At 53.8% G+C, this 26033-nt stretch overlaps 8 protein-coding genes across 8 annotated transcripts; 3 read left to right on the top strand and 5 right to left on the bottom strand.

The window, feature by feature from the left end:
• Nucleotides 1-3940: 3940 nt before the first annotated feature.
• PG985_002833 (uncharacterized protein) lies at nucleotides 3941-5439 on the bottom strand (the record flags this gene model as incomplete). Its single annotated transcript, XM_066822602.1, has 3 exons — nucleotides 3941-4820; nucleotides 4906-5204; nucleotides 5293-5439. 3 exons carry the CDS (start codon nucleotides 5437-5439, stop codon nucleotides 3941-3943), a joined length of 1326 nt encoding a protein of 441 aa, XP_066690034.1.
• Nucleotides 5440-8258: 2819 nt separating this feature from the next.
• On the bottom strand, nucleotides 8259-8765 carry PG985_002832 (uncharacterized protein; the record flags this gene model as incomplete). The annotated part of the gene is made up of 2 exons (XM_066822601.1): nucleotides 8259-8453; nucleotides 8697-8765. The coding sequence occupies 2 exons, from the start codon at nucleotides 8763-8765 to the stop codon at nucleotides 8259-8261; spliced, it is 264 nt and encodes an 87-aa protein (XP_066690033.1).
• Nucleotides 8766-11556: 2791 nt separating this feature from the next.
• PG985_002831 (Drebrin-like protein) lies at nucleotides 11557-14079 on the bottom strand (the record flags this gene model as incomplete). The annotated part of the gene is made up of 3 exons (XM_066822600.1): nucleotides 11557-11681; nucleotides 11740-13696; nucleotides 13768-14079. The coding sequence occupies 3 exons, from the start codon at nucleotides 14077-14079 to the stop codon at nucleotides 11557-11559; spliced, it is 2394 nt and encodes a 797-aa protein (XP_066690032.1).
• Nucleotides 14080-15173: 1094 nt separating this feature from the next.
• On the top strand, nucleotides 15174-16404 carry PG985_002830 (INO80 complex subunit 1; the record flags this gene model as incomplete). Its single annotated transcript, XM_066822599.1, has 2 exons — nucleotides 15174-15714; nucleotides 15791-16404. The coding sequence occupies 2 exons, from the start codon at nucleotides 15174-15176 to the stop codon at nucleotides 16402-16404; spliced, it is 1155 nt and encodes a 384-aa protein (XP_066690031.1).
• A 491-nt stretch (nucleotides 16405-16895) lies between these two features.
• PG985_002829 (uncharacterized protein) lies at nucleotides 16896-17651 on the bottom strand (the record flags this gene model as incomplete). The annotated part of the gene is made up of 3 exons (XM_066822598.1): nucleotides 16896-17182; nucleotides 17318-17555; nucleotides 17643-17651. The coding sequence occupies 3 exons, from the start codon at nucleotides 17649-17651 to the stop codon at nucleotides 16896-16898; spliced, it is 534 nt and encodes a 177-aa protein (XP_066690030.1).
• A 1071-nt stretch (nucleotides 17652-18722) lies between these two features.
• On the top strand, nucleotides 18723-20447 carry PG985_002828 (LET1 protein; the record flags this gene model as incomplete). Its single annotated transcript, XM_066822597.1, has 1 exon — nucleotides 18723-20447. One exon carries the CDS (start codon nucleotides 18723-18725, stop codon nucleotides 20445-20447), a length of 1725 nt encoding a protein of 574 aa, XP_066690029.1.
• A 100-nt stretch (nucleotides 20448-20547) lies between these two features.
• Nucleotides 20548-21582, bottom strand: PG985_002827 (uncharacterized protein; the record flags this gene model as incomplete). The annotated part of the gene is made up of 2 exons (XM_066822596.1): nucleotides 20548-21340; nucleotides 21422-21582. The coding sequence occupies 2 exons, from the start codon at nucleotides 21580-21582 to the stop codon at nucleotides 20548-20550; spliced, it is 954 nt and encodes a 317-aa protein (XP_066690028.1).
• Nucleotides 21583-22414: 832 nt separating this feature from the next.
• PG985_002826 (uncharacterized protein) lies at nucleotides 22415-22823 on the top strand (the record flags this gene model as incomplete). The annotated part of the gene is made up of 2 exons (XM_066822595.1): nucleotides 22415-22616; nucleotides 22693-22823. The coding sequence occupies 2 exons, from the start codon at nucleotides 22415-22417 to the stop codon at nucleotides 22821-22823; spliced, it is 333 nt and encodes a 110-aa protein (XP_066690027.1).
• Nucleotides 22824-26033: the final 3210 nt, after the last annotated feature.

The following is a 26033-nucleotide window of genomic DNA, read 5'->3' as shown; positions in this document are numbered from 1 at the left end:
GGAATAAAGGGACAAGCAGCCAGATGAAACAAGAGGCTTATTGATATTTTACCGATTGACAATGACGAGGAGAGATACAGGCTGGATGAGGTAAGCTATGCTAATCTGTACCGTGGGAAAATAATGGCGTCCAGACTTCCGTCACAAGCAGATCCGGTGCTTAATTCTGCTCCGTTCTGTATGTGAGATGTGTACCGCTGTGCACAGGCGACCGCATCAATGGATGGGAGAATGCTGGGTCCCGTTTCTTTGGTGGGAAACGATGATACCAGTTTTCTGCCAGCAACCAGTAGGTATTGCTTCAACGACAATGGACGACGGGTGGGCGGACGGCCGGGTGGAGCAGAAAGCCGATCGTGGCTACTAGGCTTTTAGCAGCGGGCGAGCAGCGATCGATCTTTTTTTATTAATAAGGATGTGCCGGGGGGTGATGATGATGAGGATGATGTACTTTGCAACATGGCCAGGCGAGAAATCAAGCGGCATCAACGCCCGCTCTTCTCAGATTGTTGCACCGTTCGACGTACAACCGCAGGGCATGGGTGTATGTATGTGTGTATGCATGCAAGTACATGCGTACTCGTACATACATGATACGACGGGATACAGAATAAGCTGTTAGATGGACTTCAGATGAGGCGGCCTGGGTGCCGAGCCGCTTAGAAGGCACAGAAGGGACGAGATCCGGGAAAGGGTCTTTCTCTTTCCCCCTTGACTAAAAAAAGCCCAACTTGACTCCAAACGGAGCCAGAGGAGTTGGGGTCCGTCCGTAATCAGACCATCAGATTGGGATTAGAATACAAAGGGGTCTTATTATTATGCCTGGGGTTATGACAGATGATAGGTAGCAAATACATGAGCGGTACCGTCGAGACATTTCGAATGGTGATGAACACAGTCAGCCAGCCCGTAGCAATCTGGACGCAAGAAAGGACTTCTTCTTCAGCTGCCCGCCAATTATTCATGCATGTGTACTTCATATCTAGCTAGCCCCCCTCGCTCGTGATACCGGATCGGGCAGCTCTATCGGCCAAAGAGGTATTGCTTTGGGAGAACACTCACCTCCGTGCAACCTAAGGGGGCAAGCAAAGCACAATCCTAGTTTTATTTTTATGTCGTTCAAATCTGCTAACCAGCCCGATCAAACAGTCCAGCGAGTAGCTAGCCAGACCGATACCATACCTACCTTGAGAGTCCCTGGCCTAATTCTGCAACCCCCAACATCAATCAAATCCGGCGGCCCCTTATCGGCATGACGGGGTTTCCGATGTTTGGGGCCAGAGAAAAAAAGGGGGTCCTCACCGTCTCACGCAACCTTATCGGACTTGTTGATGGAAGCGGCGAAAGAAGAGCCGCTTTCTCCTGCGTCGTATGCGCTGTGCTTTTGGGGCCGGCCCCAACACCAACTGAGTCGTGACGAGGAGGTGACGCCCGCCCGGTGACGTGATGGCTCGCAGTAGCCGTAGTTGTAGCAGCAGCAGAAAGTAGGGGCTCCCGGCCACCACTGGGCCGCCAGAGGAGGGAGAGAGAGAAGGAGGGAGGATCCGAATCACGACACGACACGACACGACAGGTATTGGGTTCGGGTTACCTAACCAACCTTGTATTCGGTTGATGGTATTACCGTATTTGGTGTGTATGCTTTTTTGTCGCATGTCTCACCCGGACCTGTTTCAATTCACAGTTTTTCTCCTTCCTTCCCTCTCTGCGCCCACGGAAGGCTGCCGAGGAACCCAGCAAGTCATCAGCCGCATGTTGCTCGATGCCGGAAAAAGCAGCTGCTGTTGGACGCAGCGGAATCGGGGGGCCATCTGAGCCATCTCTCTTTGTGCTGCACACGCTCATTCAGCTTGCACCTTGCCAAGCCTCTTTTCCCACCTACGTAACATTCCATCGCGCATACCGTTCGACCAGTGCATATGCATCCTGGGACAGTTGTGAGTTGTAGCATGTAGCCGGTATGTATTGTCGCACTCCAACCAGCAGCAGCGCCATTACGTGCGATATAAATAAGTCCGCTCATAGGTCGATTGGCCTTGCAGTGCGTTCGTTGGTTATGGCCGGACGTCGCATCTCCTCGTAGCATTGGGGTCCGGCCTTCTGTGGCATGCACACCGCCATACTCAATTAGTGGATGTGCTTCGATCCGCAGAGCCGGAAGCAGAGTCGAGATCTCGAGCAAGCGATATTGCAGGCCATCCATAGCTATATCGGAATATCAAAGGTATTTACGTGTATGGATGGCGGCAGGTGGGAGAAAAGATATTAATCGCACCGGCGACGATGACAAAAACAAGGCTGTTTCCGGCATGGCAATCTAATTACAGTTAATTAACCACTTGGAGATATCCTGATTCCTCAGGTCGCCGTCAATCCGATATGCACGCCGCGCAGCGAATGGGGACGCCGTCTGCTGGCCGTCCCGGGCTCGTCAGTGGAAACTCTGCTGAGTCATCATCCCTCGCCATCGCAGGAGCGAGTCAGCGCCCAATCCTTGGATTTGGAAACCCGTCCTACCATTGGACGATTCACATGCCAATACAGTAGCTCACACACGCCGGGCCAGCAGAGAATGCTTCTGGAATTTCTGTCAAAGGCAGGCCTAAGGGGGGCGGAGGGCGATTTCTCAATCCCGCGACAGGGATCTCTATCTTTCTTTTTCCTACTCCCCGGGTAGCATCGAACATGCGTTGTCGTTCGGTCGTCAGTCAATCTTTCTCGTGTCGGTCTGCGACTATCAGCTCACAGCCACGGAGCAGTCGAACGACATGGGCCGGTCTAGAATGCTTGTCTCTCCCACGTCCTTTCCCCATACGGCTGGGCATCGCTGTCGAGTGTAAGCAATGTCCAACACCCGGCCTGTCAGCAGCAGGAAAGCAAGCAGTCTGCTTTTCCTTCACGCAGGTTGCAGGCCAATGTGTCGGGAACGCTCTCTCTTCCCCCTTCTCCTGACACCACCCCGAACCAGCCCCCTTCTTCTCCCCCAGTCTCGTCTCCCTGTTCCACCCCGGATTTTCATCGTGCACGCTCCACCCACACACACGAACATACTTTGGTCGTTTTCGTGACACACTGCGCACGAGGGCCGAGGCGAAGCGAGAGAAGCGACTTGGATGAAACCACCTGCGCTTACCGCCGTGCATGTCTAGGCCGATCCTAACTGACGGGTCAGACCTGTTCGCATGGGGACTTGTCCTGCGAATGCTAACGTAATCTGCAACCCAAGAGTCGGGTCCAAAAATGAATGCTGCTTGCGCCCTTACCGAGGCGAGGAGAGAGCATAGCTACTACCTGCTTGTCACCAAGGCGCAGAGGGCAGGCGGACTGATGATGATGCAGCGGACCCCGAGTATGCACTGTCATTATGGCCTCATATAGAGGCCCCAACTCGGTGCCTTCTTACACATTATAATCATTGACCATGAGGGCCTCATACGCAGCATATGATTGAGGATACTGAGCGGTTGTCATGGCATGTCAACTTGCATTGGGTCGGGGTTAAGTGTCACCAAGTTCATATCATAGCATCGTTTCAGTAAAAGGCAATGCATTGGTCGAGTGAGTCTATGTACAGTCCTCCTCGAAGTCTCAAGATCCATAGAGGCAATTCCTCATCAGTCGCAGTGAAATGGGCCTTAGGTCTTCTCAACCGTGGCCAGCCAAAAAAAAACAGGGGTATCGTGCAAAAGCTAGACTGAACGCCCAGAAGAAGGGAAATGCAGCGGCTCATGACCAACATGTCCGATCATGTAGCCTGTGCTCATGGATATTCATTCGTCGTCATTCGTCATCCTCCTCCATTCCACCCAAGATTGTGTACTCATAACGCATCTACTCCTCAGCCAATGACATCAAGGCTCTGAAGCTTGAGGAGTAGCAGAGCAGACAGCGAGCCTCAGCCGGGATCGTCAATATCATCAAGACTAAGGATACCACCAGCTCAACGGCGAACGGTACCGCGGTGGCTCTGCTTGACGCGCTTGATCAAGGGCTCGTCGTCGTTGGTTGACGGCATACCGCCAGCAGGAGAAGGCTTCCAGGCGCCATCGTCCAACTCCTTACGCTTGCTGCCCACGCCGCTCGGCTTCTTGGTGGGGGTAGGTTCGGGAGTCGGGGCAAGGGGGGTAGCAAGGTCGGCTGCGCTCATGTCCTTGTCCTCATCTTCGTGGTCATCCTCATCTTCAACTTCCTCATCATTGTGCTCATCTTCCTTCTCCGCGGAAGCCTTATGCTCGTCCTTCACGAAGAGGGCCTGATGCGTAGGGAAGTAGCCCGAGACGGTAGATGGAGTCGGTTCATCTTTGATCGTACCGTGCACCTCAAAGACCGAGGAACCCTTGGGGGAGAGACCGGCTGGGTTAGGAGTGGGAAAAATGCTCGAGTCCCACACAGTTTCCTGCGGTGTACGTCCGAGTGTGGCAGAACGATCGAGTTGAGTAGAAAGATCGTCGACTGCGAGGGTGCCAGGAACAGACGGGGCCAGGGACTCTTGCACCGGGGATTGACTGTACCAATAAGGCTCGCCCTTAGCGGCAGCGGCGGCGGCGGCGGCATCCAGTGCCTCCAATGCCGTCTGGCCGTTGACCTGGGCCTCGATGAGTATGTACTCGCCCGCAGACGCATACTTCTTGATTGTTGGCAGATAGGGTCGGAGTTCCTCACGGCCCTTCTCAGATCGGTAATAAGCGCGGCGCTCGGCAGCACCGGCAGCACCCAAGGGGTTGAAGTCCTCATCGTCTAGCTGGGGAAAGCCACGGAAGGCGTTTGCTCGCCGAACAATCTCCGGCATGTCGCCGTCATAATACTCATCACGGAGCCACCTGTGATACGATTGATTGCCGGTCAGTCTTTCTGTTTGCATGATTGGATGAAACCCTTGCTTTATGTGGTGAGTGGAGGACTTACTCGTAGTACGCGGTCATGTTATCGCCGCCATTCCAGAAGATGTTGGGTGAAACTGCCATGAACTCATTTGAAGGCAAATCGCTCACGATACGGTCCATCAGATGATTGATGTTCACGTGCTTGTGCTCTTGCTTGAGCTCAAGGTCCCTTGCCTTCCGCTGCTCGATGGCCTGCAATCTCATCTTTTCGGTTTCCACCGGAGGGGTGACCGTCGTCTTTGGCAGGTTCGTCATCACGTACTGGGTCTTGATCTCGTTTGGGTGACCCTGCATCTTCTTTGCAAATTCGATCTCCTGTGGCTGCCGGGTCGTCAGTCAGGCAAAGTTAGTGTGAAAAAATGAGGAGCGGGTTTTTATTGCTTGTCGGTCACCATTCTACTTTACTTACTTTGACACTTGGGCCGCCCCGCCGGCGATGAGAGGCAGGCGGCGATGGGTAGGCACACTGATTCTTCCTTCGGAGCCGCTCCTCCTTGGAAGGAGGCGTTCCGAGGACGAGGGGACGAGACTTGCGGTTCTGTGAGAAGGAGGCCATTTTCACGATGTAGTGAGGCACGGCGAGAGAGAGAATGGATTGGTTTGCGTGATGGGTGAAGTGCGGGTGTGAGGTTGATCGGCGAAAGATCTGGGAATGTGTTGGCTTTTCGTTTCCTGATGGGAGAAGGGAAAAGGGTAGAAAGGTTGTGCGTCCTTGAATGTATCAAGTTGTGATGGAAGGAAGGAACTGGGTTGATGAGGTTGAGACGAACGGAGGACAGGAAGATAATCGTGATTAACTGGGCGGCTGGTAATCCACATGAAGCTCAAGTTGAAGTCTTGATTGTACCGTTCACATGAGTTCTGCAATGCAATGGCTGGTGATCAATCACTTGAGGTTTTTCTCATTTGCTCTACAATAACAACCACGGCCCATTGTTCTATTGAAGCCACAATGTACTATCGTGACTTCTGGTCTGTGGTGGGCATCACACTGAGCCATTAGTGAGATGCCTACAATAATTTGATTTGGCAAGTCAGCATCTCGATAGACACAATGGAAATTTCATGTATGAGCCCATCCGAGTGCCAGACTTCCTGTCAGGGATAAATGCTGTCAACACCAACAGGAGACGATTGAAGGCCCAGAATTCAGCTGCGGGCCAGTACACATGGTGAGAAAAGCTGTATTGTGCCAGTTAAACTTTTGCTATGCTCGCCTTGTGCCATCCCGTTGTGAAATAGTATCGTTTGGTGTGCCTGGCTCCATACAAGCTGATGTTCACCACCCGTTCGTCACGCCTCCCGCTTGATTGATGTAGAGCCCTACTTGCCCCTTCCACTTTGGTATCTTTTGGTGATGTCCAGACTTTGTATGTGATCTCTCATGTGAGATTCAAGGCTTACACCGGTCAGCCCCCCATTAGCAATCGACCACTGGAAGCCTTTGCCCGAAAGGAAGACATCGTGAAAACATCCATATGAACTTAAATGGGAAGGCTGCTGCCAGCTACTCGAGATAATGACACACTTGCTCTTACTTGGCGAGAACGTACCTTTGACCGAAGTCTAGCCAGGCCATGACAGTGAAGCCGGATTACTGGAGGGGTAGTACAGTCTAAAGATGGATGAAATTGAAGTCACTCCCAGAAGTTCTAGTGTAGAAACCCAACCGCAAAGAGTTGTATCTCTCCATAGTTCTACACAATTTCGACAGGAATATGGACCTACGACCTGGCGAACGATGGCCAATCTGGCATCTCCCGTACCAAAGGTGGTCCAGGACGAGCCAAATGAGCCTTGATACTTGCCGCCTTCCCATCCAGTTCACATGAGATCTACCAATATGATAAGACGAGGAAATCAGCACTAGTATTGGGACAATCGTGTTCGTAGTGGCGATGGCACGGTGAAAAGCCCGCTTTGCAGTAATCATATCCCATTGGACTTCAGATCATCTCGGCTGCATTTTACCAAACCGAGACCATCTGGATGAGTCGCGGAGGACCAGGAGTGTATAATCCTCGAGTTTTATGTATAGACGAGCATGCCACTTGGAAGAAATCACCACCTCAAAAATGAGCCAACCTTTTTTACTTACCACCTCAACCCCCTTTGGAATCACGAAGAATGCGGCTAGGTCTGAACTGCCCCATGCTAGATCTGGACTCTCAGACGAGTGGCCTCAAAACCCAAGGCCTTGTCGAATACAGACCACGCGGACGACGACGGTATATGCCTCCAATCTCTCACATATCTTGGCCCCATCTCCTGCATGCTGCCAGTAACATGATATCTCACCTCATCTCCTGCCCCTTTTCTGCCCATCATTCCTCCGAGAAATCCCCAAAAGGACTCCCTCGCACACGCGTAGCCCATAGCAGTCATCCATCATACCGTAAGCAATAGCCAGCCTTACCGTGTTTCAACATGAACATAGCTGACATAAATCCTAACATCTGCATAGGGGTAATGCCAAGGTCGACATGCTGCCGGAAGGGGGTGGCGTGTGAGCCACAGTTGATACATAAGAAGTATGCCATACTACCTATCATATGCAGCAGCAGGGACCATCGACGAAGGACAAAGAAAGATCTCCAAGCCCGCCACAACGGTATTATTTACCATCAGCCCGCACGAGTCAAGTAAACCTGACAGCTCAACTCGTTGGGAGGACAGATACGCAGTACCGTACCTACAGCCACCCATAATTGTTGTCCAACGGGCGCCTTGGATATGCAGGGAGTCCAGCGGAATATCGAAGCTCGAGGTTTCACACAGTAGCATGGTAGTCAGGACCAGAACAGTCACGAGGAGAATCTGCGAAGGTGTGTCGAGTCAGAAAGTAGAGCTCATGACATCAAATTACAAAAATATCAGGCAAGTTGCGCAGGGAAGAGCAAATATTATGAATTCCATAAAACACGCGTATAGGGAAGAAAGAAGTCTCTGTGTGTTGCGATGCGACCTTCATCCACCCCTGCAGTATCCATCTGAGTACTCTCTAGCAAGGTGCGATGATGACCTCGGACTGTCCTCCCTAGAGATGGGAAGACGCCATTCGCATAAACGATTCGTGCTTGCTCTCCTCTCCATCCTCCTTCTGCCTAGTCAAACATAAGACTATTCCCCCATTCCGTCCTCCGGCCCCCGAAACAACAAAATAAGATCGATTGATTATATCGTAGGTAGCCCCATCATGAACTCGAATGGGTGTTCAGTGTAGGCGTACGTGTGTGTGCTCGTCGTAATGTAGTAATGTTCGTGGCTTGCGGCGGAGCGACCCGTATTTCCCATCCTTCCAAGACTTGGCTTTGATCTTGGCAATTGCTTGTCGTCGGATCATCGCGTCATTGATTGTTGGCTCCCTGCGAGATTCTATAGACAAAGCTCGCAGCAGTCGGCGCAGCACTCGCAACCCTCTTCGCAGACGCAGCAACAGCAGAGCGCGGCCAAGCAGGCAGTCAGGCAGTTAGAAGAGCCCTTCTGCTGGGGAGGAGGGGCCTGCTGCTGGTAGCCCATAGGGGGCTGGCCCTGGGGAGGGTAGTACTGTCCCGGGGGAGGACCGTAGGCCTACAAAAGCAATGCATGTTAGTAAATGCGCACACGCGTATCCTTCTCCATCGAAGCCCTTTCCAATCAGTCGAAGAAGTGACTGAGCAAAGCCGCGTGAATGCGAACCACAAACGACTACCGAAGCTTGGCAAGACCTGCATTGCGATCTTCCCACCAAGCTTCGGTATTCGATGTCGTGCCCAAATAAAGGATCGGTCGGGGCTGAGGGAGCTTGATTGATTGACGAGGGTGAGAACGTACAGGCTGAGGCTGTTGAGGGTAGTAGCCCTGGGGAGGAGGTCCCTGCTGGTAGTAACCTTGGTTCGACATGATGAAGGTGGTGGTGTTGGATTGCGCTGCAGGAAGCGATGTATTGTCAGTCTTGGCCGGTTCGCGAAATGATGCACGCCGAGAGAAATTGTGAGATTCGCGAAAAGTAAAGGCAGGAAAGAAAAAGAGAAATGGAGTGAGGTTCAACCAAGCCTACCAAGCCTGCCAAGCCGAGTGCCAATTCATCAATGCCAAGGCGGGAAGCAAGACTTGGGGGCCGGCGGTATCAGATGCGCCTGACAGGCCGAAAAACAACAGCCGCAACAGTAATAACGTACCGAATCGCAATAACTATCGTCGTAGAGATTGATGGAGTCTGTCGCAAGAAGATGCAGGTTTTGTTTTCTCTTTCTTGAGACCGGTCAAGAAAGCAGGAGATATCGATGGGTATTTTAGGAGAGAGTTGGATTGCCGCACGTTGACACAAAAAGAAGGAAAGTAGATGTAAGATGCCAGGATGGACGAACGGGCGAAACAACGAGAAGGGCCAGATCAAAGGCCGGGTGCCGTGCGGGCGTAGGCGCAAAGTCAAGTCAAGTACTTCCTCGAGGTATGGTATGGTAGGATCAACTGCAGGACCACCCAGGCTTCCCAGGCTGCCAGGCTCTCTCGCAGGGTCACAGATGCAAATCAATCAGAGATCCTCCTTGAAGGGCCCCCCAAGTTTCAACCCAGACTATCGCCGAACTGACAATTCATTCCACCTTCCTAGCCTATATCAAGTAATACCCTGGTATACCATACATACATACTTGGGTGCGCCGCTCCAATGAGCTCTCTCGCTCTTCATCAAATGACACCCGTTCCCACGCTCGTTCTCGCCTTTCTCCCTTTAGACCGCACTCGGGCTGGATGATGCGTCCACTGCTCCACAATGGCCACCCCCGATATTCTTGACCACATAAGCATAGCCACTTTCGAAGCGCAACTTTTCCCGCGGTGAGAAGGATATGCGCCCAAGTACGTAAAGATATTGGCCACCTGATGACTGATGTCGGCGGCGATGCTGATGGTATCGCGGGTAACCGTGGTTCTCCATGTTCCGTTTCAAATCAGCCACACACACCGAGACTGAGGGGCCACCGCCCTCGCCGCCCCCAGGGCTGCAGGGAGCCTGACGTGTTACTGGGATTGTGGGAGGCCTGATTTGCTGCGCTCTTCTCCAGCTTCCATCCATCGTTTGCCTCGAGGCGAATGAGTGACTGGCAGACTGCATATCGAAAACTCTTTTCCAACCCTATCTGGCCTCCAGCTGCCAACTTACTTACACAGCCACCTGAGGCAATTTACAGTGCATCCATACATCATCCGAACCCTCTTGATCGCGTGCAGCTATGTGCGTGCGTACTCGATTGACCTGCGCCGAACTGATCGATCGCGTCCGGAAGCAGTCGCATTCTTCCCCCATTTGCGCCTGCGCTGCGACGCACACAGCGTGTGTAAGGTTGTGGCTCAGCTTGCGTACCTACAGATATTCCTCATCTCATCTTTCAGTCTCTACTCTGTGAGACAGATGCTACGACTGCGATGCGTCATGGTTCTCGTTGTCCTTCTTTGCCACGGAAACAGTTGAATCTCGAAGCTCTCGTACTGGTTACATGCCTGCCCAATCTAAACTGGCGCATACCTCTCTAGCTGCTAGCCGCCGGCGCCTTAGGGAGCCGTGGCTGCGAGACCCGACCGTTGACGATGTACCGAGATTCCTCACTGGCAGGTCGTTCTATTGCGCACAAGCAGAGAGACAAGCTTCGACTTGACCCGTCTATGCACATAATCTCTGTAATAAGGCGTAATATTTCGATCTCCGCGGCTCTAGGTAGTAGAACATTTCCATGTGCGGTTCCATGGGATGCCTGAATTGCACCTGCCGCCCATCAAATTGGTGTAAGTGACGTGCAACACACGGTACCTGTACAGCAGGTTCCTGACAAGAGGTGACATGTACCCTACCCACTGCATGTGCCGAGATATCCGTCCCACTGAACTGGGGCCAGCCCATCAATCAATCAAAGAAATTATGAGACGGACGGACCTCAGATTGGGTACCAAACATTGCGAATCGACCGACCTGCGGAAGGGGTCCTGCGTGCCAAGACCTGCGGCTATTATCTGCTGCAACCTACAACCCATCAAAGCGGATTTGGATCGATCTACCTAGTCTGTCTGTATCTCCAAGTTGGCCACTTACTGTAAGCAGCAAGGAGGAGCCCATAGGAAGAGGATGACTGAAGCTCACAGCGCTGGAATTCCGTCCTTGCGGATTGCTAGGTAAATACCTACTTATGCGACCTGTGCTTTGAGAACATGGCATCCTAGAACTTCTGATGCAGCTTTCAAGTTTTTGATAGAGTTTGCGCTAGGTAGGTGCCTATTGCTGCCACGAGCAATCACCCAACGGGCTCTCCGGACATGGATGGATTGCGAAAGCTCAAATCAATATCGATCGTCGTATTACCAGGCGCCTATGTACATGTCCCCATCCCCATCCCGGGCGAGTCTGCATGCACTGGAAGTACTATAGGTACAGCAGAGTCCGGGGAAAAGGGGGCGCGCGCCTTTCTTTACAATCGTTTTTACGGGGACACACCCAGCCGCCAGCCGTGTAAACACATTCTTGCTCGTATGTGATTTGGACATTGCCTCTTCATATATCTCTAGAAAACAAGCAGGCTATTTTTCATTTTTTACCCACAAACACCGGCTTTCGATCGAAATTTTGTCCTATGTAGTTGGGCGGTAGACGGGTAGCCATGGAACTGTACTACACCTCACCTCCTTAATCCCGTGACACTTATTGGTCCAGCTCGACGTAGTTGGCAGGGAAGAGACCTGAGTCTCCGTTGTAGTGACCGAACCACCAGTCATCATCGGGGAACTCGAGGTTGGTGACGGTGGCTCCCTCAGGGAAGCTCAGCTCTGCATTTCCGTTAGTTAAGGGTCACTTTCGGTGCCGGGTTTTTGATTATGAACTTACCGTTGTCCTCTGCAGCTTCGTAGTCGAATTGAGCAGTGGCAGTGGGTCCGGAACCGCTAGATTGTGCGGGCTCGGGCTCAGCAGCGGCCGGAGGGGGAGGAGGGGGCATGGATGCCGCAGGAGCAGGCGCATGTTCCTCTTCTTCGACCAGCTCGACGTAGTTGCTAGGGAAGAGACCGCTCTCGCCCATCGAGTTGGTACCCATCCACCAGTCCTCATCGACCATCTCGATGTTCGTGACATACTCGCCCTCGCGCAGCTCCAGCTCGTTGTCCTCGGCCTTCTCGTAGTCGTATTGGATCAGAGCTCGGTGGCCTCCGGATGCGGCGCCTTGAACATCGGCGACTGCATCCTGACCAAACTGTTCTTGCGCAACAGCGGCTGCCGACGCGCGAGGATCCTGTACTTCCTCCTCTTCCTGAAGCTCCTCCTCCCTGGGCAGCTCCTGCTCGATAGGTCGCGTCGGGAGGGATCGCGGAGGCTCGTGAGCTGGCTCAAGCTCCGGCTCCGGACCACGAGCAACAGGCATAGCGACCTGGATGGGCTCAGGCTCCTCCTCCTCCTCCTCGTCAGTAGGCGGCGGGGGGCGAGATGGCAAGCCGGGTAGCGCAAAACCGCCTTGTGGGGCGTCTTCATTGGGTCGAGTTCCCATGGGGGGAGGCGGCGGGCCGGACTCTTCTTCCTCGTCGTCGCGTGTTGCGGCGTATGCTGCGGCACCGGCGCCAATACCAGCCGCCGCACCTATACCAGCAGCAGCTCCGATCGGCGCAGCACCCTTAAAACGGTCGCGGATAGAGCCAACACCTCCCGAAGGAGATGCGGGAGTTCGCTCTTCTTGACTTGTTGCTGTCTCACCAGTCTTCTGGCCAGGAATTCCCTTGCTGTATGTGGGAGGCTGGACGGGTGCCCAGCTCTTTCCGCTGTAACCGCTCTTCCAGCCGCCTGCTTGGCCACTAACCTGTGGCGAAACTGGGTTTGCAGCCGGGGCCGGAGCAGGGCTGGGCGCACCACCTCCTTGAGCAGCCTTCTTCTCGGCCCACAGCTGAGCAGGGGTCTTGCCAGCCGAGTCGGCGAACTTCCTGCCAGCAGTGCCAAGCGCACCGCCACTGCTGCCAGTAGCGGTAGGGCCGAGGAGACCGAAGCCTCCCGGGTTGAGGGGTTTCGTTCCAGTGAAGCTCGAGGCTCCGCCGAACTTGTTAGCGACCTTGGGCTTCGGCATCTCGGTCATGCGCTCAGACTGGGGAGGCTGGCTGAAAGCTGCAGTGCGCTCTGCTACAGGTTTCGGCTGTTTAGGGGCCTCTTCGTCCTGTGCTGCCGCCGGCTTCTGGGCTTTGGCACGGATGGCAGCAATGTCGACCTTTCCAACAGGCTCGTAGGCACCCTTGACGGTGGTAGGACGATCATCAGTCTTCTCCTTCGCGGCAGCACGAATGGCAGCAATGTCAACCTTGCCAACGGGTTGGTAGGCTCCCCTGACAACACCAGGCCTGTCGTCTTCTTGGGCACCGGCGGACCGCGAGGGTTCTTGCTTCTGGCTTGTCAACTCGGCCATGTTGACCTTGGTAGGCTTGTATGCAGGCTCGACCTTCTCCAGTTGGGTTCGCGAGACTTGGGGGGCGTCGTCGCCCCAGCCGTCCTCGTTGGTGTTCTGTCGCAGCTGGGCATTGCGTGCAGCAACTATGGGGTTGAAGGAGATGGTGCCGGTGGCAGTCGTAGGGAATACGGGCTTGCTCTTCACTGGCGGAGGAGCGCCACCGGCAGGTTTCACCGGAGCACTGCCGCCAGCTGTGTACTTGGAGCCAGAGGCATCGGCGATCTTTTGGAGGACGCTGGCAGGTTCGAGATCGGCGTCGGAACGAGCGGTGATTTGAACATGGTAGCCGTGCAAAACTTTAGACACAGCGTTCAGATGGCTTGTGAAATAGCCCTTGGTGCGCTCTGGCACGCCGCCACCGCACTGCAAGTCGGAGTGATTAGTTTGTGCAACATTTAAGGGGCTGAGCGTAGCGAACTGGAGGGGAAACCAACCCATGCGATCAAGGCGTACTTGGGAAGACCCGAGTTGGGGTCTTTGATCTTGAGAAAAGCAAACTGGACGCGACCCTCGTTGAAGTCTTCAATGAGCTCCTCGAGCTCGCCCTCACCTGTGGAGGTGACCTTAAGAATGCTCTCCTTGTTGCCGCTATCTTGAAAGGCGTTGGCAAGCGGGGCTTGGACCGAGAAGAGGGCCCATTGACCGTAGGTTGAAGAGCTTCCAGCTGGAGCGGCCGGGGCGTTGATGACGCCCTGGTAGCTGCTCTTGATCGAGGGACCGTTGATAGATAGGTTGAGCGACGCCATGTTTGGGTGACTTTCCCTGAGAAGATGTTCAGGGACTTGTTGTGAGAGGGGACAGGGGGAAAGTGACGAATTCGTTGGAGGGAAGAGGAGGACAGCGACCTGACTTGACTGCCCAGTTGTGGGGGTGATGTCAGAGCGCTAACGTCGGTCGGGTACTGTTGGCTGTCGTAGCTCTGGGCAGGCCTGGCTGGCTGGCTTCCAGAGAGCTTCAGCTCTTGGTACGTTCTAGAACAAGGAACCAAAGCGATAGGAGTCGATGCAATCAATGCAGGTGGAAGCAATAAACTGTAGGTAGGAGGAGTGGGATTTATTGAATATTGATTTGGTGTGTATGTATGCTCATCTAGTCTAGGGGGGGCGGTGGTTACTCAATGAGCATGTTTTATATGTATTCTTCGACCGACTTCAATGTTCTTCTACTTGCAGCCGTTGCTGCCTCTGAGAAGCGGTGCCTGGGCCTGGACTGAAAGCTGGGCGTGTTCGTACCTCCATTACGACGGAAAGTGGGCGGTGCACTCCTCAATTGCTCACTAACATGGAGATTTGGGGAAGGCAAATCAACCAGGCCAGGGGTCATCTACAGCGACGGTCTAGTTGCTGCAAAAGGGAACAACGGCGTCTCTCTGCACGTACGGGTACTCTATGGAAATTACCAATTGAATCAACTGAGATCTGGCACGGTCGCGGCTGAACATTGAACGATCGCAAGCTTGCAGTGAGAAGTAAGTAACGTGGTGTAGGCGTTGAATGAATGTTTGGAGCATTGAGTCCAATTGAAAGTATAGAGCTTCTTTCTCCAGCCTTGTCGACTGCATTCCAAAAACCCAATCCAACTTCCAAGTCAATAATTGCCTAAACCATCTGAGTCCCATGACAACGCAGTATGCTCCCGACAAAATAATTAATTAGCACATCAGAGCAGCTACTCATCATCGGAAGTCAACTGCACCCTTCAATTCTGCGATGCAACATATCCTCCATTAATCGCGAATCTCACTGCCATTATCGATACAAGTCTCGCCCATCACCACCTATTTTCACCGTTGCGTCGCGTCGCGTAGCCCACCTGCACTGGTTGGAAGTCTTTGCCCACCATGGTCCTGCTCTCAGAGTCCTCGTCGGAGATAAGCTCTCTATCCTCAGACTCCCCTGAGGCCGACAACGACTACGACTCGCCCCTGCCCCTGGAGGAGGAGCCCAGCCTGCTGCCCCCCTCGAAGCGCCAGAAACTCGGCGACGGCGCCTCGCGCGCCTCGTCGTCGGTCCATGTCGGCGAGCAGGAACACGCGCCGGACTCGGACGACGGCGGCCCCGAGATCGCGGACGAGGGCGACATCTCGTCCGACACGGACGGCGACGTGCCCAACTCGCCCATCAACGCCAAGCTCGACGAGGAGGAGTTCCAGGAGCAGGTCACGGTGTGCGCCTGGGACGGCTGCCGCGCCGGCGACCTGAGCAACATGGACAGGCTGGTCGAGCACATCCACAACGACCACATCGAGAGCCGGCAGAAGAAGTACACGTGCGAGTGGAACGGCTGCCCGCGCAAGAGCATGCCGCACGCTAGTGGCTACGCCCTGAAAGCTCATATGCGGAGTCACACGAGGGAGAAGCCCTTCTACTGCTATCTACCAGGTAAGTTGAGAAACTAAAAAATCCTTCGCTATTGACCAAAGCAATATTGCACTCGCTAATACGGGAAACTACGCAGAATGCGACAGGGCCTTTACTAGATCCGACGCACTGGCTAAACACATGCGAACCGTCCACGAGACCGAAGCCCTGCGGCCGTCCGACCCGGTGCCCAAGTCGATGCAGACACGCGAGCCGGCCCGCGGCCCCAACAAGCTCAAGATTATCCTCAAGACGCAGCAGCCGCGCGCGTCGTCGAGCCACGACGACGGCCTGCTGGGCGACGACGGCGACGGCAGCGACGACAACATGGGCTCCGACTTCTTCACGCCGCTGACAGAGCAGCAGGGCTTCACCGACAAGGAGCTTAAGATGGACCCCGAGGGGCTCTGGAAGCTGTGCGTGGCGCACCTCAAGTGGGCAACGGGCGACGGCGAGGCGCTGCGCGACGAGTGCCGCGAGCTCGAGGAGGAGTCCCGGCTCGAGTGGCTCGAGAAAGAGGTCCTGCTCGACCAGGTGAAGCAGGTCGAGGAGGACTGGTGGCGGCGGCGCAAGGCGGTGCTCGCGGGCGAGGCGGACGTTAAGGTCAGCACCGAGACCCTCAAGACCACGCTGGAGCCCGAGGACGAGGGCAGCGCGGCCCCGGAGGCGGTGGACTCCCGCGACGAGGACCCGATCGAAGTTGACGACTGAGAGGAGGACGAGAAGAGGAAAAGGAATAAGGAGATACGAAAAACAAGCGTTCTCTACTGAGCCAAGCTTCTAGGTAGAGAGAGAGGGGTTTCGGGAGGAAGGCGTTCCGGTTATTACTATTACGGCGTTGTTCACATTCTGTCGCTTGAAGCAGAACTTTGTAAGAATGTAATGCATGATATCACAAGACAGACACGATGATAACATGGAAATGGAATGGTCACGATTTGAGAGGCTATAGGAGCTCTCTGCTTTTAGCTAGGGCCAAGAAGTTTCCTATGCCAAGCCAAGGAAGACAAGTTGCCAAAAGTTGAAATATACAAAATCGTACACATATACATGCCTTCACGAAGCTAACACCATGGACTTAGTTGAGTTCAAGTACTCAAGTTCCCCTTTTGACCTACAAGCCCTATGTCCACTTGCGGCTTCTTTCCCATTCGACTTGTCTGAGTATAATTTCGAGGGTTCCATGAGACCGCGGGACTTCCTCACAGCGCCTTGCCGCGCTGCTTCTTCTTGTCGGGGTTTCCAAAGGGGAACCGGCTGGTCCGCTTGTCGGCCCCGGTCCGGCGGCTGATGCGCGACTTGTCCCCGCCGAACAGGACGCACCAGAGCCCGAAGGCGGCGAGGGTGGCGCTGCCGGTGAAGCCCAGCACGAACCCGTTCTGGGACGTCTCGTTGTACCGGGCCCAGCAGTAGAAGGCCTGGGCGCCGTGGTGCAGTGTCGTCAGGAGGATCACGGCGTTGGCGTAGGGGCTTATGGTGTCGGTGGGAGCTATGGACGGGGGTCGGTTAGCTTCTTCATATATGTCTGGGTTTGTTACATGAAGTAGGTGTATGATCGACCATAGCTTGATCTCGAATGATCCAGGGTCCTGGTATACAATTTCGGTATCTTCTGTGCACTTACTTTCAACCATGCTGGTCATGGGCAGCGCACCGGTCAGGACGACCGTCACCATGCCCAAGGTGAGCTGGGCGAAGCCCAGGCAGCGCGCAAAGTACAGCTCGACGCCGCTCGTGGGGAGGCCAGTGGGCGCGGGCGCGTCAATGTTCAGGAGGCCGATAATGACCTGGGGCCAGACGATGAGGGGCATGGCCTGGATCATGTGCCAGCCGAGCGTGGCGAGCGAGTAGGCCGTTACAATCTTCGAGTGCAAAGCTTAGTACGAGTAGATAATCATATATTGCCCGACTAGCACAGCAACACCAATGCGAAAGATATGTGTACTTACATCAGCCATGGCCGCTAACTCTATGGTGTTTCTTCTGAAAAGTCGGAGTTATCGTAAAGGCAGCTCGTTTACAGTGAGTGCGAGTGAGTAGAGGTGGATAAGAGCGGTCAATTGGTTGCGTACTCGAGGTAGAGCAGAGAAAAGAGAGGCTATCCGAACTCCAAAACCGAAGACAGTTTTGGTAAGAGGCGAACGAATACGTAGTGGGATCTTCTACACACGATGACGCTGAAATGCGTGGCCGAGACAACCGAGCTACGAGGGTTTTTGTATCACAGCCCGCTCCCTCTTCGCCCTTGAGCCTCAACACGCATGCGTGCCATATCTGGAGTAACCTTACGTGCCTATGGCGGATGCCGGTTACCCATGTCCGCGTACAATTGCTACGTCATGGGCGCTGGAGCTTCAGGCCGCTCATATCCTCCGCTATGATTGGGTGGCGGTGCTATTCCCAGCCGTCCAGCGGGCCAACGTTCAGCTCTTATGTTACCGAGTCCAGTTAGAGAGTCAGGTACAAACTGCTCTTGTTGCTAGAGTCATTTGTTATGTTCGTAGGTGGCATTCAGCACTTACCGTAAGTATGTACTTAACCAGGAAATACCGTGCCTGGCTGCTGACTGGGGGGATGAAAAAACCTATGAGTCGTTTGCAACCCCACGTTCTAGCCCCGCCACCACTACGACCAGTTTCCGATTTCGCATGCATGTCGTCCAAAAAATCGCTTTGCATTTCAAAGCATGCCGTCAAATCGAGATAGCGTCGCGAAAAAAGTAGGGTAGTTGGAGCATCTCCGGGCAAACATTTGCTATCGTTTTTGGATCTATAAACCTCTACTCCGACTTCCTCTCTTGCTCGTACGGTTAGGTTCTACATAATTTACCTATTTTGACTCATCGGACGTCCCATCAGCTTGACTGATAGGTACAACACACATCAATCGATCGATCAAGTCATTGCTTAAATCCGAAGTAGACAACACAACGCGAGATTGTGTTTCGATAGTCGAAATCCCGCTTTGCGCGGCATTCATCTACAGAAGACAGGCAGCCGGCAACGTTCGCCCACCGAGGCCTCCATACAATGTCCGCCATTCTATCCGCCGACGATCTCAACGACTTCATCTCGCCCGGCGTCGCCTGTATCAAACCCGTCGAGACCCTTCCCGCTGACGCTCCCCCGACCGATGTATCTCTCGAGCACGAAGTCATCCTAGATGGCACCCCAGCTGCTGTCGCCGCTGCCAAAACAAATGCGCCGGCCGAGATCTCCCTTACAGACTGTCTCGCATGCTCCGGCTGCGTGACCTCCGCAGAAGCTGTGCTGGTAAGCATGCAGAGCCATAGCGAGGTTCTGAGCGTGCTGGACTCCGCGCCAGGCCTGCAGATACACCAGGATGAAGTATCAGGCAAATGGAGTGTGAAAGGCCTTGAAAACCCCGACGCGAAGCTCTTTGTCGCAAGCGTAAGCCCTCAAGCCCGGGCAAACCTTGCTGCCACATTTGGAGGGCGCATAGGAGAACAAGCCGCAGGCGACATGATATCGCATCTTTTCTCGGGGAGTGATGGTTTAAGAGCTGGCGGGAACCATGGCAACGGCTTCACATGGGTAGCAGACACCAATGCCACCCGTGAGGCCTGTCTTGTTCTCGGGGCGGAAGAGGCCCTTGGCGAGACTCTGGGAGACAACAAAGCCTCGAAGCCTATCCTCAGCGCCAGCTGTCCTGGCTGGGTATGCTACGCCGAGAAGACGCACCCGCATGTGCTGCCGCATCTCTCGAGAGTGAAATCACCACAAGCTCTGATGGGCACGCTCATCAAAACAACATTAAGTCGAATTTTGGGCATTGCTCCAGACCGGATATGGCATCTGGCTGTCATGCCGTGTTTTGACAAGAAACTGGAGGCAAGCCGCGAAGAACTCACGGACTCCGTTTGGGCAGGAGACGGCAAACCAGGGCGGGGTGTTCGTGATGTCGACTGTGTCATTACCAGCAAGGAAATTCTTCTGTTAACCGAATCCCGCGGCATTGATTTCTTCGGACTACCACAAACGCCGCTGCCTCAAGCGGAGAGAACCCCGTTCCCCGACTCCGGCATCCAGCAATTCCTCTTCCCACCCCGCCGGAGGCGGCAGACAGATTCCGCGGCAGGCACCTCGGGCGGCAATCTGTACTTTGCCCTTCAGTATGTCTCGGCACAGAACCCCGGCTCCAAGATTGAGACTGTCCGAGGCAGGAATGCAGATGTTGTCGAATACAGCGTTGTCTCGGCTGCTGGCCAACCGATATTCAAGGCTGCAAGATTCTATGGTTTCCGAAATATCCAAAATCTTGTCAGAAGGTTGAAGCCGGCGCGCCCCTCAAGAATGCCGGGTGCAAGACCAGTAGGAGGCTCACGCAAACAGCTGGAATACGCATACGTTGAGGTGATGGCATGTCCAGGAGGCTGCACAAACGGAGGCGGCCAAGTCAAGATTGACGATCCTGCTGTCGTTGAAAGGAAGGGTATAGTATCGAAGCCTGGTCCTCAAGAGCAGAAGGGTTGGCTGGCCGAGGTTGACGAGGCGTACTTTTCTGCCGAAGAGTCAGAGTCTGGAGCAAAAGAGACAACGGCAGACCTGGTCGGTGGCATTTCGCCATCAGGGATTCGCGATACCCTGTCTCATTGGGCCAGTATAACTGGTATAGACACAAATAGACTGGTGTCGACAACGTATCGGGAGGTGATCAGCGATGTGGGCAAAGACAAACCGAGTGACACGGAGAAGGTTGTCCAGCTGGCTAGCAAGATCGGTGGTGGTTGGTGATAATTGCGGTGCCTCCGGCATGTCCTTTACCCAAGTATATAGATAGAACAATTGGACAAGATACCCCCTTACCAGCCAACATCAGGAGGTGACACCCCCTTCAACCCTCTTTGGCACCGCGCTTGGCAAAACCGAAGCCACCTCGTCCTCCGTTATCAGACCCTGAAACCGGTGGGCCGCGTGGCGCTCTAATGACTTGGTCGTCGTCCCGGGGGGTTGACCGCCCTGATAACGGAGCGCCTCCGCTAGTATTGTTACCTCTCCTGTCGAATGAAGAGTTGGGCTTTGGCGAGTAGCTCGGATCATAGAGCTCGCTGCTGGCTCCAGCACCACCGCCTCCTCCAGACTGGCTAATAGGCCGTTGGAATTCGCTGCGCTCACCGCCACGATCGGCGAAACGGTCGTTACCTGCGTCGCCACCGCTGCTGCCGCCGCCGCCGCCTCCTCTTCCTCCCCGGTAGCCCCCTCTACCGCGCCCCCGGCCTCTCCTCTCACCGCCAGACCGCTGCGTCGGCGGTGTAACATTGCCGGGGGTGCTGGTACCCGAACTCCGGCCGCTTCCGCCGCGACCGGCGCCCGATCCCGACCCAGAAGTATTGCTCTCCCCGAAGATCTTGGCGCGCATCTCGTCGTAGCGCTTCTGCTTCTCCTCGCGCTCGCGCTGCTGCCGGGCCCGGATTTCCTCGGGCGTCTCCTGCGGCTTCTTGTTGGCCTCGTCTTCGTCGTCGTCGTCGTCCGCCATGGTCAGGCTGGAAATCCCCGTCACGGGGTCCCGCTTCGCGATCATGGGTTTCCGGGCGAGCACCGTCATGGGCGCCTTGAAGGGCTGGGCCAGCGGCGGCGTCGGGGTGGCCGCGAGGTACTGGAGGGGGGCGCCGTTGCCTGGGGTGTCACTGTAGAGGAGTTTTGTTTAGCTATACTGCCGCATCGAGTGGTAGGATTTGACAATACGGGACAGGGAAGGAACAACGTACGCTGACTCCCATATTTTGCGATTCAGCTCGGCGTGCTGGGCAAGGCGCTCTTTCTTGGTGAGGGGCGCCGCTGGTGCGGCGGGTTCCTGGGCTTCCTTGTCGGCCTGCGATTCCCAATCGTCGTCCTCCCAGGCGTTGGGAGCGCTGTTCTTTTTCACCATGTTGACTGGCTTATATTTCCCACGGCGTGGTTTGGTAACGGAAATGCAGTATAACAGTGTTACCAAGAGAATCCGGAGAAGGCCAAGGCAAGGTGTGGTGCCTCTCGGGGATTTATTGTATTGGAAGTCGGGCGGATTGTTGCAGCAAGGAAGTTTACCAACGTGCTCTGGAGAAATGTGTGCCTGCGCTTAACGATATATTCCCACCAATGCAAGAGTTAGGGGACTTGAGTGCTCAAGTGAAATAATCAGCAGGGCGGCTCTGCTGTTTTTAAGCTTGGTCTTCCAATGGAAAGCCACGATCAATGGGTTTTGCTCTTGCCAGGGTCCGAGTCTGAACCAAGTTCAATGCTGTGGGGTAATGTACGCCCCGATTCGACAGGCGGGGCTGGCCCGTTCATTTAGCACCCGCTGAAGTGCTGGTCAGCTCAGCTCTCTCTGAGTCTTGACCCTCAAACGGCCCTGCCCCTCCACTGTTGAAACGAACCGGACTTCCTTGATGAGGAGGCACCATTATCACGATATTTCTTTGACCTCAAGAGTGCGGTGCGATAGTCATCTTGGAGCCCCTGCATCTTAAACGAGTATCAATCTGTCGAATTTTATCAACACTATTACCATACCCCAGCCGCGGTTGCATTGACTTTAGTCAATCGGACCAGCTACTTCAGCAAGCCCCCCTCCATGTAAGCGGTGCCACAACCTTCACAACATTCCCCCCCTGACCTGAAGTTGCAATCTGAACCGTCTTGCACAAAACATGCCGCAGCACTAGACCAGTACAACTGATAATTATACAGTGATTACATCAGAAACACTCCCATCAGCAAATATGGAACGTCAAAACTTGCCCCGTCTCCCTGGCCAGCTTCACACCCCGACGCAGTCGTTCAGTGAGTCTGGCACGGGTGCTGGCGGTGTTGCCACTCCCGACTTGTCAGGTGCCCAAAGAATCGCTGCCTTCAACGACAAGAAGTTCAAGGAAGAGTACGACTTCACCAAGTCCAGACTCTCGGATCAGAAGTTCGACATCCGTATGTTGCCTGCCTGTCTCCTGCCCTTTGGACTTCCCTCGTCGCATCATACTAACCATGGTTGCAAAACCCAAAGGGGAGTACCCTGACCCTCTGCTGCCAAGAAACCCCCAGCAGGAGCCCATCTTCCCGAAAGGGGTCACAAGTGAGATGGAGCAGCACCTCCTCGAGCTTGTCCACGACACACAGAAGAGGATGGCTGCTTGAAGGAATGGTGTGGAGAGTGTGTGGTATGCGTTACATTCTGAAAATTATCATGTTCTGTAAGGATTGAAGGAGACATGACAGGTGTGGTGTTCTGGCGTTGTCAGAGAACAGGGTGCAAACACAGACGTGGGGGTCTACCGCTTTATTAGCTGCTTACCCACCCATAGCAATGAATTGGACTTATTTGAACCAGCCTGGTCGAAAGATGACCGTCCTATTTCCCATGGCCCCTTGGCTGAACATCTGCCAGATTAAGGGAGATATTGTTGTTTATGTCTAGAACCTCAGCTTCCACCTGCTTTTCAACCGAAGATGGACCCCCTTTCCTGAGCTGATAAGGTGGTATACGCTTCTACGAAGAACAGTACAAAGCATGTTACTTCGGCACTGGTTTTCGATATCAAATTAGCATTTCGCCTCCGTGGAACGGGTTCGAGTATGAATACATCCATACACTGAATTCCATATACACAGTTTGAGAATTTCAGGACCCATGCAGGGCGACGCGGCCTCTACGCATATCATATCTCTGGCGAGGTTAGCCACGGCAGGGTTTGGGACTAAAATCACAGATCCATGACTTCATGATGAGGTCCTTGTTAAAACCATCACTTTCTGGAACGATTGCTGCAAAGTCCTTTCGCCGCTATCCTCAATATCTAAAATAGCTGCCAGACGTCATGACACCAATTAGACAAAATCCAATGATGCGTACCAAATCACTCAACGACAGCTCTGTTATCAGGGAAATCCCATAGCCACCGTTGTTTGTGCTTGTAAACCAATCTTCTCTTGGGCTACCCCCTCTACTGTGTGGTTCAAGCCTGCCACCCCAAGGCAATGCAGACTGCTACCCTGTGCTTAACACGGGGACCATCCTTTCTTGAATCTCATGCCTAAGTTTGGAATAGGATAGGCGAAGGAGCTGATCAGTAAGGCAGGAATTGTCTCAGGATCTCCGCCCCAGTGTAGGATATAATGGAAGGTATAGAGGAGGCGCAGGGGAAAGGGGCCGCCAAAGCGACGCGGTGGTTAGCACCATGATCAGCTTATCTGCTTCCTGGATTGATCGCAATCAAGCATTGGTGGTTCTCTTCCTGACAGGCAGCAATTGGCGTGGGCGGATAGACAGTGGCAGTCTTCGACCGACTCAGTATTCTCGCCAGTACTTCACGTAGTGACATTCGTTGGTAGAGAATAGTAGTCATGTCACTGCACGTACTGCATGCCAAGAATTACATTTATGGAGAAACGACTCGATGGAATAGGGGGGCTGTGTTACTCAACCAGCCCTCTCTTATTGCGCCCCAGCCTGGCATATTCACCGAGTCCATGTTAAGGTCTGACAGTGCCAGGATCCAGGAAGAATTCTAGGATCGAGCACCTTGGTTAGAATGGCAGATCCACACAGGTCTTCAAGTAAGAAAACAAGCTTATCATTTCCACTGTTAACCGCGAGTTGTTCAATGACATGCACTCGGAAGGATCGGACCGTTGACTACTGACTTGATTATTGCAGCCAACCGCCTTCGATCAACGTGCTGCCAAGATCGAGCATTGGCCTGATGAGGCAAGAAAGAACTTATGGCCAAGCCCCCAGATGGACCACACGGGATACCCATCTAGGCGTTCCCACACGGTCATCCCGAGACCTCGCCAAGCAACTGCATGGAAAGCTTCTGCATACCACTCACCGCCCATATTCCCGAGAGACCAATGGGATGATTGTAACCGGATATGCAAGCAGGAGAAGAGCTGTGTAGGGTTGTGACTATGATGAACTAAGCAGACAGTAACACCCGAGAAGTATAGCACTTTATAAGCTTATCCTGGTGATACGCTCCCAGTGTTTCCGAATATGGTATTCCGTGGTGGGTTTCGGTTCTCATTATCCTACATAGACGCCGAAGGCATAACACACTTCCAAGTGGTTGCCGCGACCAGACACTGGGAATATGATCAACCCACGTTCGTCGCCATATATTGCTAAGTGACAGTGAGACATCGGCAGTCGAACATCATCAAACACGTCCGATGCAGATGCAGAGTTTTCGCCTCGCTTATAGTCAATTACTGTAAGATTATAGCCATGGATCATCGTATAAGATCCAGAAGGTCGTCTAAGGCATAGCGTTCGAGGTTATCTTGAGCGCAGGATCGACGCTGCAGAGTGTTTGAAATAAATGAAGTGTCTCTTTTGTCAGATCTCGCTATTAGTGGCAGCGGCGAGCCAACGTTCCCATATGTTTTCTTGGAGTTTCGGCATCCTATCCGAACATGCTGGGCAGGTCTTAGCGAAGTGCTTGACTTTACCGAACTTCACTATTGGAGAGCCTGAACCCGGACGGCTTCTGAAGTACTCAATCCGGCTTGATAGACGTCGATCGATGGCAAATCCTCTCGAAGCTCAAGCAACGCCAAGTACAAGGTTCAGTTCCAACACGAAACACAATAAACCCCGAAACGCCGTTGGATGAACTTGGACTGATGGCATAATGGTTGTCCATCCCAACCTGTCTTTGTCAGCAGCCGCGGAGCGTGGTTGCCTTCAGTCATCCAGAATAAGCAGGTCTACTATTTTAGGCATAGTGCCGTAGGACACGCGGCTGGTCGAGAGGAGATATCCCATGCCTGTTGAACACCTGCTCGTGTCGCTGCTGCTGCGGTGTGTTTTCCTACAAGAATAGAATGCGAGGCTTGGCGTTAACATCATCGGCGTCCAATCACAGCCAGATGATTGCCAACGTCTCACATCGGTCCATTTCAGCCTTAGCACCAGCCGCATTCTTACTACAACGGCAAACGACCAGGCCTGTGGGATCACTTACCTAAACCTGCTCAACCCGGACATCATCCTGCATGAGAGCACATGGTAAGCCGCTCCTCCTCCTGCCCCGGCATATCTCTCGTCTCCCACAGCCAAACAGTGTTGCTTGGGTTGTATTTGCAGTACCAGTACCGTACGAGGCTGTTGATAATCAACCGTCTCCTTCATTACACCTGTACAAACCAATCACAAGTCTTGCGTGCAACCCGACGGAATCTTACAGTTCGGTCGCCAGCCTTCGCTGACTTGGATGCTTATACTCGGGAACTTGGGTCGGTTACTGATATCACCTCTAGATACAACGCCATGGCCTCAAAATTTCGTGCACAGTACTTCCTCGTACATGCAATTTTCTCCTTTTGAGCGGCTCAGTTGGAATGCGC

The sequence above is a fragment of the Apiospora marii genome (assembly GCF_038362585.1).
Source record: "Apiospora marii strain CBS 49790 chromosome Unknown utg000002l_segment0_segment0, whole genome shotgun sequence".
NCBI classification, from domain to species: Eukaryota; Fungi; Ascomycota; class Sordariomycetes; order Amphisphaeriales; family Apiosporaceae; genus Apiospora; species Apiospora marii.
This window is presented reverse-complemented; position numbering and strand designations above follow the sequence as displayed.